General features: G+C 40.2%; 1 protein-coding gene across 1 annotated transcript; it reads right to left on the bottom strand.

Moving 5' to 3' along the window:
- Positions 1-8,753: 8,753 nt before the first annotated feature.
- LOC136069135 (uncharacterized) lies at positions 8,754-9,242 on the bottom strand. The gene has a single exon (XM_065777339.1). It carries the CDS (start codon positions 9,240-9,242, stop codon positions 8,754-8,756), a length of 489 nt encoding a protein of 162 aa, XP_065633411.1.
- Positions 9,243-17,502: the final 8,260 nt, after the last annotated feature.

The following is a 17,502-nucleotide window of genomic DNA, read 5'->3' as shown; positions in this document are numbered from 1 at the left end:
TTGTACTGTTCAGGGGTCTTCTCCACATAAATATGGCCAGAAAAGTTGTTGCAGTGCATTTAATACGGTGGTGACAGTTTTTCCTTTTAGATATTTCTCCATTTTTATTATCTCCAGGCGTGTCCAAAACTTATCTAGACTGTTGAAGTCACTAGTAAGCTTATTCGAACCCTCCAGATATTTATTTGACCCAGAATCTTTACATCCGAAGATAATGATCTCTTCGGAACACTGATGCTCTCTTCGAACGGAGTTTCTTCGTCCCCATGTATCCTTCTTTCACGCGAAGTATCCCTCGACAATTTTAGCCTCTTCGGACATACAATAACCTTCACATTGGGCTTTAGGCCCACTACGTATGGTTGGGCTTTTCTCCCCCCCCTACAATAGCCCCTCAAAATTTTAATTTTTCCTTCGCTTCCGAAGAGAAAAAATAAGATTTTGATTTGCTACAAAATAAAAATCAGAAATACAAAAATATCTTAATTCACATGTGTAGTAGCATGGATTTGTGCGCTTCATAATTGCTGCTGCCGTTTCAAGGTTTCCAAAGCACTATTAATTACTCCAGGCGGCGTTTTGTCTTTGCCATCTAACGATGGACTACTGATCCAACGGACGTGATCCTTCCTCGAAATTTGGACGGGATAACTCCTTCTCCCTCGCTTGCCTCCATATAAAACCCTAGAGGAGGTTTTTCCTCCCTTACTTTACACATTTTCAGACTTTCCAGTGAACAGAGGCATTCAAATCGACCAGACTCTATGATCATCTAATCCAAAATTTACAAGCATCTCCACAAGCTCAGATATCATTTTCTGATCCGATCCGTGTAAGTCTTCATATATTCGTCTTTATTCCTGTCTTTGGACAATCTTTTTGTCCTTCGAGTAGTCGTCCCCTAGTCACTGCATTTAGAGTTCCTTCTACCTCATTTGTTTAAGATGGGTAGGTATTAGTATTTGGTGGATAGTCCCACTCAGATGGAGAGGTTTAGGGCCACATACTGCATACCCAAAGATGTGGGTCTGAGATATAGCCTTCCAGAAAAAGTCCTAACAAATCGGAAAGAGGGTGAAGTGATAATCCCCATCATCGCCTTCTTGGAAGGAGGAATGACGATTCCTATGGGCCCTATCACCACTAACTATCTTCGAAACTATAGGCTTAGCCCTGAGCAATGTGTGCCCAACGTTTTTAGGATTTTAGGAGCCGTCGATGATCTGAACCGCCATCTGGGCTTGGGACTCACCTAGCTAGACGTGGTGCATATGTACGAGTGCCACAGTCAGAAAAGGGTGGGATATTATTTGAAATCCTGATCCGACGCTGTTAGGCTCGTCTCCTACCTTCCCAAGTCTAAAAAAGGGGATGAAAGATGATTATCTGCTCGTCTCGGGTGCCTAGCACGACGGTTTTCACTGCCCAACCACACCAGGAGAACCAGGTGAGGGCATCTTAGATTTAGGCTTGCTAACATTAGATTTAGGATTGACCTCTCTTTGCGACTTAGTCTTCTCGATCTTGCTGTTGTCAAGTTTCTGATTAAATTTTGTTGTGATGTTGACAGATAAGAGAAACATTTCTCCTCGGTTGAGCCTTACCAACACCGCCGCGCTCAACTACTTGTTACGATCGGAGATTTTTGTGAGTGAAGACGGGCAACTCTGATCGATTCCCCTCATCCTCGGTTATACGTCCAAACCATCCGATTTGCAGCCGGTCGAGAACGCGATAAGACAAGGAGACCATCGCCTCAACCGAATCGACGTTGGTCGGAAGGATTTTTTGGCTCCTTCGATCTTCCTCCAGTGCCACATCCGAACCCGCAGGGTGTACCACTACTCGTCCAATCAGTTCAGCAAATCCCCCTTGAACCAGTGGTTGCAGGCGAAAGGGTTGGCTCTTCGACCTCCTCACTAGAGGAGCAAATAGACAAATTTAACTTCGAAAGGGAAGCTTCAGGAGGGGTCCAAGTGATACCATCCTCAAACTCTGAGGAGGATATTGATAGGAAATCCTCCTATTCTGATAACTGCCCTTTCGGAAGACTCTTCGGAAGAGGAAAATATGTCAGACCTGAAGGCGTTAATGAGGAATAGGGAAGGCCGAGCCGAAAGGCACTGGGACTTCCCAACCAGTGGTGAGTTTGCCTCCACCGCTACCTCAGGTTCCTGATCTCGGCTTAAAGCCTGTGCCAGACCTGAAAAAGAAAAGGCCCCTCGAGACTGAGGAGAGGGAGGTCGTGGTGCCACCAAAGACAACCAAGCAATAAAAGGTGGCGAGAGACCACCGGAGCAAAAGGGCCTCATCCACTGAGAGCCGGGATGACCCTCCTATTGCTGATGTGCGCCGAGGGCCACGCACATGGTCTCCCAAGTTGGAGTTGGACGGCGCTCCTATTTCTTGGGATACTTCCCTCAGAAACTATGATGGGGGAAGAGCAAGATTGGTAGCTGAGGCCTTGGAGCAACCACTGCTCCTTCCTCGAGATATGGAGTCATACAGGCGCTTTAGCTAGTATGAACTTTTCATGTCCCTAAAGAGGGACTTGGCCATGGTAAGTGAGTTAAACCAGCTCTTCGATTTGGCATGTTAATTTTTCGTTTGTTTTATGCTAACTCTTTCATTTTATTATGCAGATTACCCAGCAAGTCTTCGTGGCCGAAGAGTGGAATAAAAAGGCATATGTCGAAGCCCAAGCAGAGGCCCACTCTCAGTCCGAGGTAGAGAGAACTTTGGGCAGCTTGAAGGAAGAGTTTTCTCAACTCTCTAAGCAGCTCAAAGAGGTAACCAATGAAAGGAACAGCCTTAATGCTGGCCTGCGGAATGCCGAGAGCCAGGTCGAAGCCCAACGCTAGCTACTAAATGAAACTCAAACCAATCTGGCAACTGAGAAAGCGCTTACGAAGGAACTTCACGTCGAACTCCAGAAGGCTAGGGAGACTGTCAAGCTAGCTTAAAGGAATGCTCAGTTGGCCAAGGAGGCGAACAAAGCCGAAAAGAAAGCAACGTACCAGCTAGGAATGGAGGTGACCGAAAAGGGTCTAATTGAGCAGTTTGCCTCGGTCAGCCGAGACTACTGCGATATAACATGAGGCAAGGCACTGGATGCTGCTGGGGTGCTTACTGACTCGGAACTGAGGTTGCCTGGGAGCATATATTATGACCCTGACATCCGAGAGCTCCTAGAGTCTGATCCCCTTCCTCCAACACAACTCCCAGAGGTTTCGGAGCAATCCTTGGTCAGCCAAGTTCCTCCAACCACCCTTGAGGCTTTCAAGGAGTCTGGTCAGCTAGGTGATCAGAGCAAACCAGTTGAGCCACCAAAGGATAAGGGCGAGGGCTTGGAAAAAGAGAAGACCTCTTCAGAGCCCAAGGACTAGGCCCCAAAAGCTGCTACAACTCGGACAATCCAGTCTGCCGACCTTGTGGTCCCTCAAGCAAAAAACTTAGATACTTAGGTTTTTTTTTTTTTTTTTTTTTAAAAAAGAAAATTTATTATCATCATTTTTTTTACTTGCCCTTGTTTTTCTTTTATGTAAGGGATTGTAAACTATCCTCTTTTGATCAATGAAACGGTTTTTCTTTTACTTTTGGTGTCTTTGTTGCATATCATATAACTTACTTTTGCTACAAATAACTGTACTTTGTAATTATGGTAATGTAGATAAATATAATCACCACATCATGCTGATAATGTACATAACTAAAATTGACACTGAAAAGTGCAGTTTGTATGAGAGCTACTATTAAATAATGAATGCAACGAGTGTTATAAAAGTTTCACAGGTCTTTTAGAACATTCACAAAGAAGGCTTAACATAAGTTATAGTTAATTTAAATAGATTCGAGAATGCCAGGCAAGACTCATTCCAGAGTTAAACTTCAATAACAATAACTATGCAGAGGTGTTGACTAACCCACACTATTTGATCCGAGGATTGCAGGCATGTGAAGGAGTGTTAACTAATCCAAATCATCTGGTCCGAGGACTGCAGGCATGACTGGATTTAAGTTTAAACACTTAGAGAACCGATAAGGAGTGTTAACTAACCCAAATCATCTGGTCCGAGTACTACAAGCATGATTGGATTTAAGTTTAAACACTTGTATAACTGTTAAAGAGTGTTAACTAATCCAAATCATCTGGTCCGAGGACTACAGGCATGATTGGATTTAAGTCTAAACACTTAGAGAATCGTTAAGGAGTGTTAACTAACCCAAATCATCTGGTCTGAGGATTACAGGCATGATTGGATTTAAGTTTAAACACTTAGAGAACCGTTAAGGAGTGTTAACTAACTCAAATCATCTGGTTCGAGAACTACAGGTATGATTGGATTTAAGTTTAAACACTTAGAGATCCGATAAGGATGACGAATTGTCATAGTGATTAGAAAGAAGATTCGATAAATAATAGTAACCTTTGAGGTTATTTACATTCCAAGGGCGCGGTATTACATGACTATCTAAGTTCTCTAGGAAATATGCCCCAGTGCCAGCCCCTGAAGTGATACGATATGGCCCTTCCCAATTGGGTCCTAGCTTCCCCCAGGCTGGGTTTTTCACAGTGCCCACAACTTTCCTGAGTACCAAATCACCAGGTTCTAGAAGCCTTAGCTTTACATTGGCATCATAGCCTTGCCTGAGCTTTTGTTGGTAATGTGCCAATCGAACCATTACATTTTCTCTCCTTTCCTCAATCAAGTCCAAACTCCTTTCTAGCAGTTCATTGTTACTGGTCGGACTGAACGAACTAGTTTTCAGAGTTGGGAACCTAGTTTCCAGAGGGATGACAGCTTCAGCCCCACAAGTCATCGAGAAAGGGGTTTCTCCAGTAGATCTACGAGGCGTAGTTCTGTAAGCCCAAAGTACGTGTGGCAACTCTTCCACCCATTTGCCCTTCGCATCGTCTAATCTCTTCTTCAATCCATTAACTATGACTTTGTTAACTGCTTCTGCTTGTCTGTTCCCTTAGAGATAGGCGGGGGTGGAGTATCTGTTCGTGATTCCCAGTTCGCTACAATAATTCTGAAATGCTTTACTGTCGAACCATAGGCCATTGTCCGAGATGAGAATACGAGGAACTCCGAAACAAGTAATAATATTCTTCCATACAAATCTCTGCACATCTACATCTCTGATGTTGGGCAGAGGTTTAGCTTCAACCCATTTGGTGAAATAGTCTGTAACGACTAGAAGGTACTTCCTGTTTCCTGCTGCTTTTGTGAATGGACCCGTTATATCTAAGCCCCATTGAGCAAACGGCCATGGACTAGATAGTGGGTTGAGGACTCCACCTGGTTGGTGTATGTTCGGCGCAAATCGTTGACATTAATCACACTTCTTAATATACTCATGGGCTTCTTTTTGCATGTTCGGCCACTAATAACCTTGAGTAATGGCTTGGTGAGCTAAAAACCTACCTCCAGTGTGACTCTCATAAATTCCTTCATGCAATTCCTCTAGTAACAACTCAGCCACTTCAGGATACATACATAACAGGTACGGCCTTGAATAAGAGCGTTTGTATAATTTCTGGTCTTCGGATAACTAGAATCTGGTCGCCATCCTCTGAATTTTGTCGGCTTCCCCCTTTTCTTCAGGCAGAATATCTTCTTTCAAGAACTTAACTACCAAATCCATCTAACAAAGCCCGGTTCTAATTTGATGAACTTGGATTACATCTCTTCTTGCCTCGGTAGGCCTATGCAAGTCCTCGACGAGGATGACTCTTGGCAAATTTAGCGCTGAAGAGGTAGCGAGTGTGGCCAGAGAATCAGCATGTGTGTTACCACTTCTGGGAATGTGCAGCAAGCTGAAAAATTTGAATTCTGATTGCAGACGTTTAACTCGGCTTAGGTATCCCTACATCCTCTCATCCTTCGCCTCAAACTCCCCTTGTACTTGACCCACAACTAACCTTGAGTCTGAGAATAACTCCACTGCCTTTCCTTCCATTCTTTGACCATAGACATTCCCATTAATAGGGCTTCGTACTCCGCCTCATTATTTGTTGCTAAGAAATCCAGCCTTAATGATTTTTCAATGATGATTCTCTCGGGAGATATTAATACTAGCCCCACTGCAGAACCTTTCTGGTTCGCTGTGCCATCCACATATACTTCCCAGTGGAAAGGGCCTTGTTGAGAAATCATACCAACCGATTTTTCATCCATGTCCTTCTTTGTCATTACTTCTTCTAAACTAGGTTCCGTGAACTCGGCCACAAGATCTGCAAGGATTTGCCCCTTGACTAAAGTGCGAGGCATGTATTTGATATCGAAAGCCCCCAGGATAGTGCCCCACTAGGCCATTCTCCCTATGTAGTCGGCACTTCGAAGTACGGATTTAAACGGGAGTTGTGTGAACACGACAACCGTATATGCTTGGAAGTAATGGAGCAATTATGTGTTTCGAGTACTACTGCCAAGATAGCTTTCTCTAGCGGCAAGTACCTAATCTCGGCCTCATGTAGAGATTTACTCACATAGTAAACTGGCCTTTACACACCTTGATCCACTCGTATCAGTACTAGACTTACAACATAGGGAACCACAGCAATATAAGCAAACAGGACCTCATCCGGTTCAGGGCCAGACATAATTGGTGGCCGAGCCAAGTAGTCTTTGAGTTGTTGAAAGGCCGAAGCACATTCTTCAGTCCATTCAAACCCTTTCCACTTGTTGATCAGTGAGAAGAAAGGTTTACATCTATCTGCGAACCGAGAAATGAATCGGTTAAGGGCAGCCGTTATCCCTGTTAACTTTTGAACCTCCTTCGGACTCCGAGGAGGCTGTAGATTTTGAATAGCCTTTATCTGATCGGGGTTAACCTCGATTCCCTTGTGTGTCACCATGTAACCCAAGAATTTGCCTGAGCCTACACCAAATGAGCATTTGGAAGCATTCAGACGTAACTTGTGCCTTCTTAGGATTTCAAAAGTGTTGTCAAGGTCTTTCACATGCTCCAAAACGACTTTGCTTTTATTACCATGTCATCTATATAGACCTCAATATTTTTGCCTAACTGTGACTCAAACATCCTTGTCATCATTCTTTGGTAAGTAGAGCCTGCATTTTTCAAACCAAATAGCATCACTTTATAATGGTAATTACTAGTAGGGGTAACAAAAGTGGTCTTCTCCTGGTTATCTGAGGCTAACGGTATTTGATGGTAACCTTGGAAAGCATCCAAGAAACTCATCTAAGGATGGCCGACAGTAGCATCTACTAACTGATCAATTTTTGGCATAGGGAAAGGATCCTTAGGACAAGTCTTATTTAAGTCGGTAAAATCTACACAGACTCGCCATTTTTCGCTCTTCTTCTTCACCACCACAGTATTTGCTAACCACTCGTGGTAAAAAACTTCTTTAATAGCTCTAGCCTGTTTGAGCTTCGTTACTTCTTCTTTGACTGCGTCTGCATGTTCTTTAGATGGGCGCCGAGGAGGCTACTTCTTGGGGACAATCAATGGGTTAACCCTCAGATGGTGGCAAATGAACTCTGGATCCACTCTTGGGGCTTCATAAGCATTTCAGGCAAATACATCAATATTTCTCTTAAGGAAATCAATTAGCTCTTCTTTTTCTGGTTGAGGCATCTGAGATCCGACTTGAAAGAACCTTTTAGGATTGTTCCCAATTAAAACTTTTACTAAATCCTCACATCTAACGCCTTTATCTAGATCTTTGACGGGCGATACCCGACTTTTTAACTGTTATAAGTCTCCCTCGGCCCTGGCCGAGGACTTGATTTCGGGCTTATGCTGGATGATAGCTACCAAGCACTGTCTGGCCGAGGATTGATCTCCACGGATTTCACAAACTCGCCCTTCAGATGGATATTTAACTTTTTGGTGTAAAGTAGAGGAAACAGCCCCTAACGTATGTAGCCAAGGTCTAGCTACAATTGCCGTATAAGGGGAATACACATCTACGACAATGAAGTACACTTCCACTACTTCTGAGCCAGTCTGCACAGGCAGCCGTATCTGGCCCTTCAGGATGACAATTCTTCCCTCGAAGCTAACCAAAGGAGAACAGTATGGTGTTAAGTCATCAGGTTTGAGGTTCAGCCCCCTGTAGAGGTTAGGGTACATTATCTCCACCGTGCTACCTTGATCCACCATTACCTCTTCACATCATATCCTCCAATTCTGAGGGTGACTACCAAAACGTCATCATGAGGTTGGATGGTTCTAATCTTATCTTCGTCTGAAAAGCCCAAAACTGGCTGGATAACTAGTTTGGCCCTCTTCGAATCTCGACCAAAGTCCCCTGCCGGTAACCGAGCTATTGACATAACCTTGGATGACTAGGACCCTGTTCTTCCTGGTGCTACGAAGATGATGTTAATAGTTCCTAATGAAGGTTTCGAAGAATGACTCCTCTCGGGCTCGGAATTCATATGACCTCCTCAGCCACTGGAGTGATGCAAGAGGTGCCTCAATTTACCTTCGTGGATCAGTTGGTCCAAATGATCTCACAGACCTCTGCAATTTTCAGTGGCATGCCCATGGTCTTGGTGGTATTGGCAGTAGAGATTGTCATTGCGCCTCTCAGGATTCCCCACCATCTTACTTGGCCACTTAAAGAATGGTTCATTCTTGATCTTTTCCAAAACTTGGTGGATTGGCTCCTTGAATACTGTATTGACTGCTTGAGCATTTACTGATCTCGACTAACCAGCGAAATCTCTCCGAGGCTTGCTGTTATTGTAACGGTCCGACCTGAAATCCTTCCTCTCCTAGGGGATAACCTTATCCTTACCCTTCCCTTGTTGCTGATCTTTTTCAACCTTTTTATATTTTTCAATACGGTCTATGAGCTGACGCATGTTAGTAACAGGCTTACCAGACAAGGACGTCCTCAAACCGTGGTCAGTAGGGAGGCCGAGCTTGAACGTGTCAAGGGCCATTGCATCAAAATTACCCTCCATATCATTAAACATCTCCCAATACCTATCCGAGTATACCTTCAGGGTTTCACCCTCATGCATGCTCAAGGATAGCAGAGAAGACAAGGGTCTGGCCACTCTTCGGCAGGTGACAAAATATGAACCAAAAGCTTGAGTGAGCTCTTGGTAGGAATTGATGGAATCTGCTTTCAGGCTGTCGAACCACCTCATTTCAACCGGTCCAAGACTAGAGGGGAAGACCTTACACATCAGAGCTTCATCTCTGGAATAGACAGCCATCTTTTGATTAAAGTGGCTCACATGCTCCACAGGGTCCATTTTACCATTATAAATGGTAAAGGTTGGCTGGTTAAAATGTCGAGGAAGTCTCGCTCCTTCAATCCTGTGCATGAAGGGTGACCTAGAGATCTGATTCAAAGCTTTACTCATAGCATCGTTTCCTACCTCTCCACGTGATGGGCTCTGAGGTTGCCTTTTGCGACGGTGCTCCTCTTCGTATGAAAAGGATTCACTGATTGGTGTTCAAGACCTTTGCTCGTACGTGACATCTTACTTGTCACTCCAATCCTCATCAGAATGCTAAGAAATACGTTTTCTTTTTGCATGGCGCAACTCCCTCCTTAACCTCTCAATTTCCAGTTGCATGTTGTTCTTCTTTGCATGAGACATGTGACTTCCTCCATGCAATTGACTTCGCTCAGGGTGCGTAGTATGCATGCTACCTTCACGATCTTGTCTCTACTCCAAATTGAAAAAAAGGTTTATGTGTTGGGATGCCCTAGATTCTACTGGTTGTTGCCCTGGTTCAGCCATTATCAACTGTTGCTTCCACCTCTACTCAAACTCTTCCCACAAACGGCGCCAATTATAGGGTTAGGATTTGTGGCCTAAGCCCAAGACAATAAATTTGTAGAGTGTGGATGATAGAGCTAAGTTAATTATGGAGCTCACAACGGTTGATCACAACATACAAGTATAAACCAGCATAAAAGTACACGTAAAGACCAAGTAAGTTCAAGTCCGAAGAGACTTATGATAAATTGAATACAAGTTATAATTCTTAGGGTTACAGTCAGGCCTCTTTCTCCCCCTTTTTCTTTTCTTTTTCTTCCTTTTTTTACTATTAGGAACCCTTCTTCTTTATATAGTATCCTTCCCCATCATCCCCATCGTCCACTTGTTCTTCATCCAGCTCCCTACTTGAGTGCATGTCATGTCATGTATCTCCCTCAGTTTTTGTAAATGGCGGTAGCTAAAGTTGTACTGTTCAGGGGTCTTCTCCACATAAATGCAGCCAGAAAAGTTGTTGTTGTGCATTTAATACGGTGGTGGCAGCTTTTCCTTTTAGATATTTCTCCATTCTTATTATCTCCAGGCGTGTCTAAAGCTTATCTAGACTGCTGAAGTCACTAGTAAGCTCATTCGAACCCTCCAGATATTTATATGACCCAGAATCCTTACATCCGAGGATAATGATCTCTTCGGAACACTGATGCTCTCTTCGGACGGAGTTTTTTCGTCTCCATGTATCCTTCTTTCACGCGAAGTATCCCTCGACAATTTTAGCCTCTTCAGACATACAATAACCTTCACATTGGGCTTTAGGTCCACTACGTATGGTTGGGCTTCCCCCCCCCCAGACTCCTAAGTGAAAAATTGTATGTGTTGTGACTTGTGAGAAGAAACAATAATGTAAATTAAAAATTCAAGTGCTCATTTTTATTCATCCGATGAGAAGCTCACACTATGCGATTGTCACAAACCAAACAACACCTTAATCAACAATGCTTAAAGCATTGTTAAGCTTATTTTATTAAAACTGAAAACTTTTTACTTAAAGTACTGTAAATAAAAGTAAAAATTAGCGAAAATCGTATAGTGAGACTTATGAATAGTAATAAAAATAAACTGAATAGTAAAATAAGTTTGCGAAAATAATCTATGCCAAACGCACACTTCGGTTGGCTTATCATCAGATGAATAAAATCAACGCTATTTGGTTTGTGTTGGATTTGTATTCATTTTCTATTATTCAAATCTTGTACTAATTTTTTATTTCCAACCCATCTTTTTGTTTGGCATCAATTTCTGCTATTATCTTTTCTAACTTTTTTTTCTGACAACCCTCAATAGATATAAACACAGAGAAAGCTTTTTGCAGTTATCACACCTACTAGAAACCACTTACCTCCCAAAAACTAGACCTAATCAGAATAGAAATGCCTGAAAACAAACAACACACAACCATGAATCCATCATCAAATTTCAACAAACTCACCCCCTAAACAAATTTCAATAAACTCACCTCTTAAACACCTCAAATCCACCATCAAATATGCCTAAAAAAAACAACCACCACAACCATTTTCAACAAATCAACCCACAATACAAACAAAAACCAAAGCAAACTCACTATTAGTGGGATCCATGAAATTGGTTTTTTACTAAAAATATCACTATATCCTTTTTCATGAAAATGAAAATGCCCAAAACACGTATTCAGTTTTTGTATTTAAATCCAATTTTTTGGATATTGAAAATGAAAACTTAGTGCAAATAATTCAACCAAACCATTTTTTGTGATGGCCTCATAAAAAACTGAAAATAAATACAGAAAATGCCACATTTTTCCCCTAACCAAACATCCAACAAGAGCCGTGCATTCCAAGTTACTGAGACATATGCTTTTACTTAAAAGTTAAAAACTCTTCAAAGCAGCCATGATGCATGAGTGCCAACAAAATCGTATAAATACATTCGAGCATGTTAGTGTACAAATCCTATACTAGATGATGCATAAACTTCAAAATTTTTATTTAATATTTCTATTGCTTTCATGAGATGACAGAAAGACTAATACATGCTTAAAATTTATTTGATGTTGAATGCAACTATTATTTGATGGATGAAATCCTAGTATGATAAATTTAAATAATGTGAATGACATGCTTATATTAATCTACATGATTATATGTATGATGAATGAATTCAAATTAAAGGATTTACTATCCTAAGAATTAGTTCATGTAATATGTGAATGCATGATCATGGAAATCAACATGAGATGCAAAAATCTAAGAACTATCATGATGGAAATCAAAGTATAAAAGAGATCTATAATAAAACATTTTTTTGGAATTTTTTTTTTTGTTCATACTATCAAAACATAACAAAAACCTTAACTAAACATGCTATGGGAAAATTAGAGCTATCAGCAAAGAATTTGAAAATAAACTACATGCGTTCTTGGTATTTGAACAATTGATGGCTACCGGATGGACTGTCATCCCTTCGTGCTCGTATATGGTCGTCCTTGATCACATATTGCCACCTTTAAATCTTAACCATGTTATACAGATTCTCCAAAAGATTGATGCTTGTTGACAAATCTTTACTAAGTTGAATGATGATGAATGCAAATAAATCCTAGAAACTATGTGGATCGGTATGCACTGATGAATCCATGTGTGCTGTAAGGAGTGATGTGTAATGAAAAAATGCATAAACTTTAAAAAATTTGGTTTTATAGTGGGGTTGGTGAACTAGTTATAGGGGTTCCTAAGACTACACAAAGTGATGTTTTGGAGCCCCAAGGTCATCCATGGTCCTTGGGAATTTTTTTTTTTTTATATTATATATATATATATATATATATTTTAGAAACAAATTAATTGCTAAACACACACACATATTTAATTACACTCTCTCACCAAACTCAAAAAACTAGTCAATAATTGTGCAATGCACATGAAAGTTTAACATAATACGATTTGTTTCTCTCTTTTATATCTATTGTCTAAATATTAATTTTGACTATTATAGCTGTCATTAATAGACATATATTGTGTTTGTCTATGGAATTATATATTATATACACTATTGAGCATTTATTTATAGTAATTGTATTTGTAAGGGGCGTGATCCAACGATCTGGCCTAAACTAGTCAAGGGTGGGCTAGAATGAAGGCCCAATACAATTAATTTGTAGAGGTGGATTATCAAGGACAACCCTTCAAGCCTTAATAATAGCTTTACTTAGTAATTTAAAGAAAGAAAGGTGGCTAAGCCAACAGTTTAAGTAGAGAAAAATAGAAAGAAATATGAAGATTCTTATTCAAGTTCTTCCTCGAGTTGGCCGAGGATTAACGGTTCTTTGGGATATACACTTATTGGTTTCACAATTCTTAATTTCTCTCTCTAATTTCTACTTATTCCTCCTTTGATTTTCTCAATCTACCTTTTAGGGGGATCTTCGTTCCTATATATAGTTGCTGGGGTTGCATCCAAGCCCTCCACTTGGATGGTCATCGATTCCTCCTTGGATACTTATCACATCGTTGCTTTGCTAGTGGTGGTATGGTAGAATGTAGGCTGTGGGGGAAATATTTATGGGTCATTATGCTATTAATGCATTGACTAAGTTGGTATAGTGAATTTAATGTGGAGGTGATGGGTGTTTTATCTAGAAGCTTCCTCCTTCTCTTGCTTGCACGTCTCTACTTCATTTCTCGGACTTCAACCTTATGGCCTTGGTGGTTTGTCTCCAGTCTCCCGAGGAGTGTCTAATCCTTGGCCTCCTTGAGTGGGCCGCCTTCCTTGATTTCCCTGACTAGAGTTTAATTGATCATTTAAGGACTAAACAAAATTAACATGGGATAATCTTATGAGTGCATGTCCCCAGCTAGATCATGGATTAACCAATCAAATTTAAGGCCTTATAAAACAATGATTTGTGCATTGTTTTAAACATAAAGAAAAATTCCAATTTGCCCTTAATTGCTCCATGACCACTCGATATACTAATTTTAGGGTCAATGCCATTTTTTTGAATTTACACTCATGCAAATTTTACTTTTTTTTTTACACTTAATGCTAAAAAAAAGTTAAAATAATGAAAATATATGTAATGAAAAGGGTTGCAACATGGAGTGTCTACAATTCTTGGCACTATTTCTCTACACATGATAAAGGATTACTCAGCTAAAATAGGTAATTGGAGCATTGACTAAGAAGCTAATTTATAGACCGAAGAAAGTGTAATTGAAAAGAACCCGTGTTAGTGTACAATTGTGATGAGTGATCACATCATAATACGATACACCTTCACATATGCAGTAACTACTCACTTGGTGGATAATGTTGATTCATATACATGAGATTTGTTTCAGTAGAAAAGTATTAATTAAATAGTATTTTGGGTAATGTTGTGACTACAGGAATTGATATATCAGTTCATAATAGGTATATATTTTCATAAGGGGTATATGCCTGTAAATACCTATTGCCCATGAATGTCATCGCATTCGGCATATTAATGGCTCTCTTCGCATTTGTTCAATATGGGCCCATCCTAGCTATAGGCTCGAGACTAAACCACTAACTCAGAAGTTATGGTGGGTTATAGAGTCATTGCTTTATTTTAGGTCCAATAGCCAATTTTGACCCCCATGCAAAGGTCTAACTTAAAAATACATTTATCATTAGGTTGCAAGTCAGGATACGAGCTTGGGAAAGTGTCAAACACTCAGGCCTTCATGATGAAATGGATTGACCTTCATTTGTGTTATTATTTAATTAAGGATTTTACTAAGGTAGATCCTTATTCTTCTCCCACTCATCCACTGTGGGCATGGTCCTATTATCCATCTCTCAATGTGTTCTCAATGCATTCATATTGGCAAATAGGTTGTGCGACCACCGAGCACACTTAAAAAACATATTTTGGAGCACTGTCCTAAATCTTATACCAAGATTGGCATAGCAACATCCCTAAAGTGTTTTGTTATGCCCTAGACATATATTAACACATCGAATCAAGCATCTCTAACCTCTCTTGAGTCTAATACTCAGAATTATGCTTGATCTATCATAACTATCTAAATGCGCTCGTGATTATTTCGCTACCATAAGTGCTATAACCTGTCGACAGTGAGCACAAATATAAGGATGTGTTACAAAAATAGTCTTCCCTTTGCACTCATGTCCTTTAACTTTGGTCCTATTGCTTTCCCAGCAATGTCCCTTTAGATCGTATCCAACATGGCCATAGGTAACATGACAAAGTAGCAGACATCAAAACCTCAACTTTATGACATAGTCAAAAGTAACAAGGGTATAAGTAGGATCTTAATGAAAGATCCATGGGACTCACTTCGTGAAGAAGTAGGGATTTATTCTCTCACCTCCACTTTTGGTCGAGCAAGCACATGTAGTATGAAATACATGCTAAGGTGGAGTTCTCTTAAGTAAGAGCGTATGTTTGAATTCAATACACCGTACAAATCTTAGTCTAGTCGCTACTCAAGCGCCTAACTCGAGTCTTTTATTCGATTGCCACCTTAGGCATCAAATAAGGTCTCGCATCTGGCTAACCTCAGGCTACATGGATCATGGGCTATCCATATATGGTCTAATTAAGATAAATATATTATAGACCTCATCTTAGTTCCAATTAAGGCGACATCTGTTTGTGTCAACCATCTATATACGCTACATAAGCATTGAATGACACAATGTCTCATCTCTGCTCACTACTCAAGTGCCAAAGGCAATCGCTCATGTGAGTGAGTCAACCTAAGCCTGCCAACATCAAGGTTCTCAGACCCGGACGGTTCATCGAACCGTAAATGGAAGAGATTCAAGGTTTTTGAGGTCGGACCGAGGTCGAACCATGATGACGTCATAATTAATTTATTAATCATTTAAAATATAAATAAATACTTTTAATTAGTACAAAAAGAAAAATTAACTAAAATAGTCTAATTAGATAAAAGAGGTATCTTTATATTTTTCATATCATAATTTTGACAAGGCAAACAAAAAATATCAAAGCTTAAGCAAACATATATATAATATTTATTTTCTTATTTTTATGTTGATTAGTTAAACCTGTGATTATAATAATAATAACAATAATAATAACTTTAGAAGGACGCTAACCTTAAATAACATTAAAAAAAAAAAAAATTTAAAAAAGGGGGAAAAGAAGAGGGACACCTATTGTTTAAAAGGACCTCAATATTGGCGGATGACAAAAGTTAAAAAAATTTGAATGGTCAAATCTTACTATTAGTCTATTGAGCTTCATGAGGTCACATGGTAGTGGTTTTGTCAGGCAAAACAGTGGGCACACTTAACAAAATCAAGAATACAGCTATACAAGTTATTAGTGCACTACTCAGTCAAAAACAAGAAACAAGAGCTAATATGAGGAGATGGGTTTCTAGCTGCTGCCTACTGGGCGAAGTGTGGCCGAGAAGGAGAAGAAGAAAATAGGAGGTGGGGATGATTGGAAAGATATACTACCAGAAAATTAACAGTGATGTTAGCAATCGCACCAACTTGGCTCTCTGTTTTCTTTTTCTCTCTCGCAATTTGTTTTTTTATTTTTTATATTCAAATTCTTTATGAACTGAGTCCTATTTTCCGGCCAAATAAGATCTGTTTTTCGGCAAATATAGTAAAAAAAAATGGAACCGTGCGAACCTTTAAAACCGTCCACGGTTCTCTGAACCGTACGATTTGACCGCGGTTCGAGCGGTTTCATGCATTTTTCACATAGAGAGGTTCTTAGTTCTAAAAGAACCGGAATAACAAGGGGTTCACGGTTAACCGGGTCGGACCGTACGGTCCGGTCCGGGTCTGAGAACCATGGCCAACATACCTTTCATACCACAGAACTTATCATATGGTATATGTGTGTGTAAATAGACATATTATTAACTGAATAACATCATATGCATTTAAAACAAAATATCCCCAAAAAGTACAATAAATGGTAACTAAAAACAACATATCATCATATTCTACGTAGCCCTAAACTTCGAACATGAGCCTGAAAGGCATCTCTTCCTATAGACTTTGTCAGTGGATCAACTATCATGAGGCTTGTAGAAATGTGTTTTAGAACCACTTCCTTATTGTGAGCAACCATGTCTCGAATGTAGTGATATCGTATATCAATATGTTTGGTTCTACCATGATACTTAGAGTCTTTAGTATAGGCAAGTGCTGCCATGCTATCACAATGTACCGTAATGAGATCCAAGGCATCCTTGATAACCTTGAGATTCTGAAAGAACAACCTCAACCAAACTGCTTCCTGAACAGCTGCTGAACATGTTACATACTCTACTTCCATAGCTGATAATGCTATACAGAGCTTTTTCTTGCTACTCCAAGTGATGACGCCATTATTTAGTAAGAAAGCATATCCAGATGTAGATTTGCGTTCATCTAGGTCACTACCCCAATCAGTATCACTATAGCCAATCATAAGCAAACCTGAACCCTAATAACAAAGGATGTAATCCACTGTTCCTTTAAAATACCTTAATATCCTCTTGACAGCTTTTCAATGAGCAAGTCCTGGATTAGACTGAAATCTGCTAACTAATCCAACAACATAACATATATCGGGCTGAGTACACATCATTGCATACATCTAGCTTCCAACTGCATTAGCATAGGGAACACGAGTCATCTTTTCTTTTTCATCTTTAGTTTTAGGACACATATCCAGGCTTAAGCTCTCATTTTTGGCAACTAGAGTATTTATGGGTTTGCAATTATGCATTTG

Source organism: Quercus suber, unplaced genomic scaffold (genome assembly GCF_002906115.3).
Source record: "Quercus suber isolate HL8 unplaced genomic scaffold, Cork oak 2.0 scaffold_153, whole genome shotgun sequence".
NCBI lineage: Eukaryota > Viridiplantae > Streptophyta > Magnoliopsida > Fagales > Fagaceae > Quercus > Quercus suber.
The sequence above is the reverse complement of the archived record's forward strand: the minus strand, read 5'-3'. Positions and strand labels throughout refer to the sequence as shown.

What these genes read in the sequence shown, in the direction of transcription:
- LOC136069135 (XM_065777339.1), bottom strand. Translation starts at nt 9,242, where the DNA reads ATGGACCCTGTGGAGCATGTGAGCCACTTTAATCAAAAGATGGCTGTC.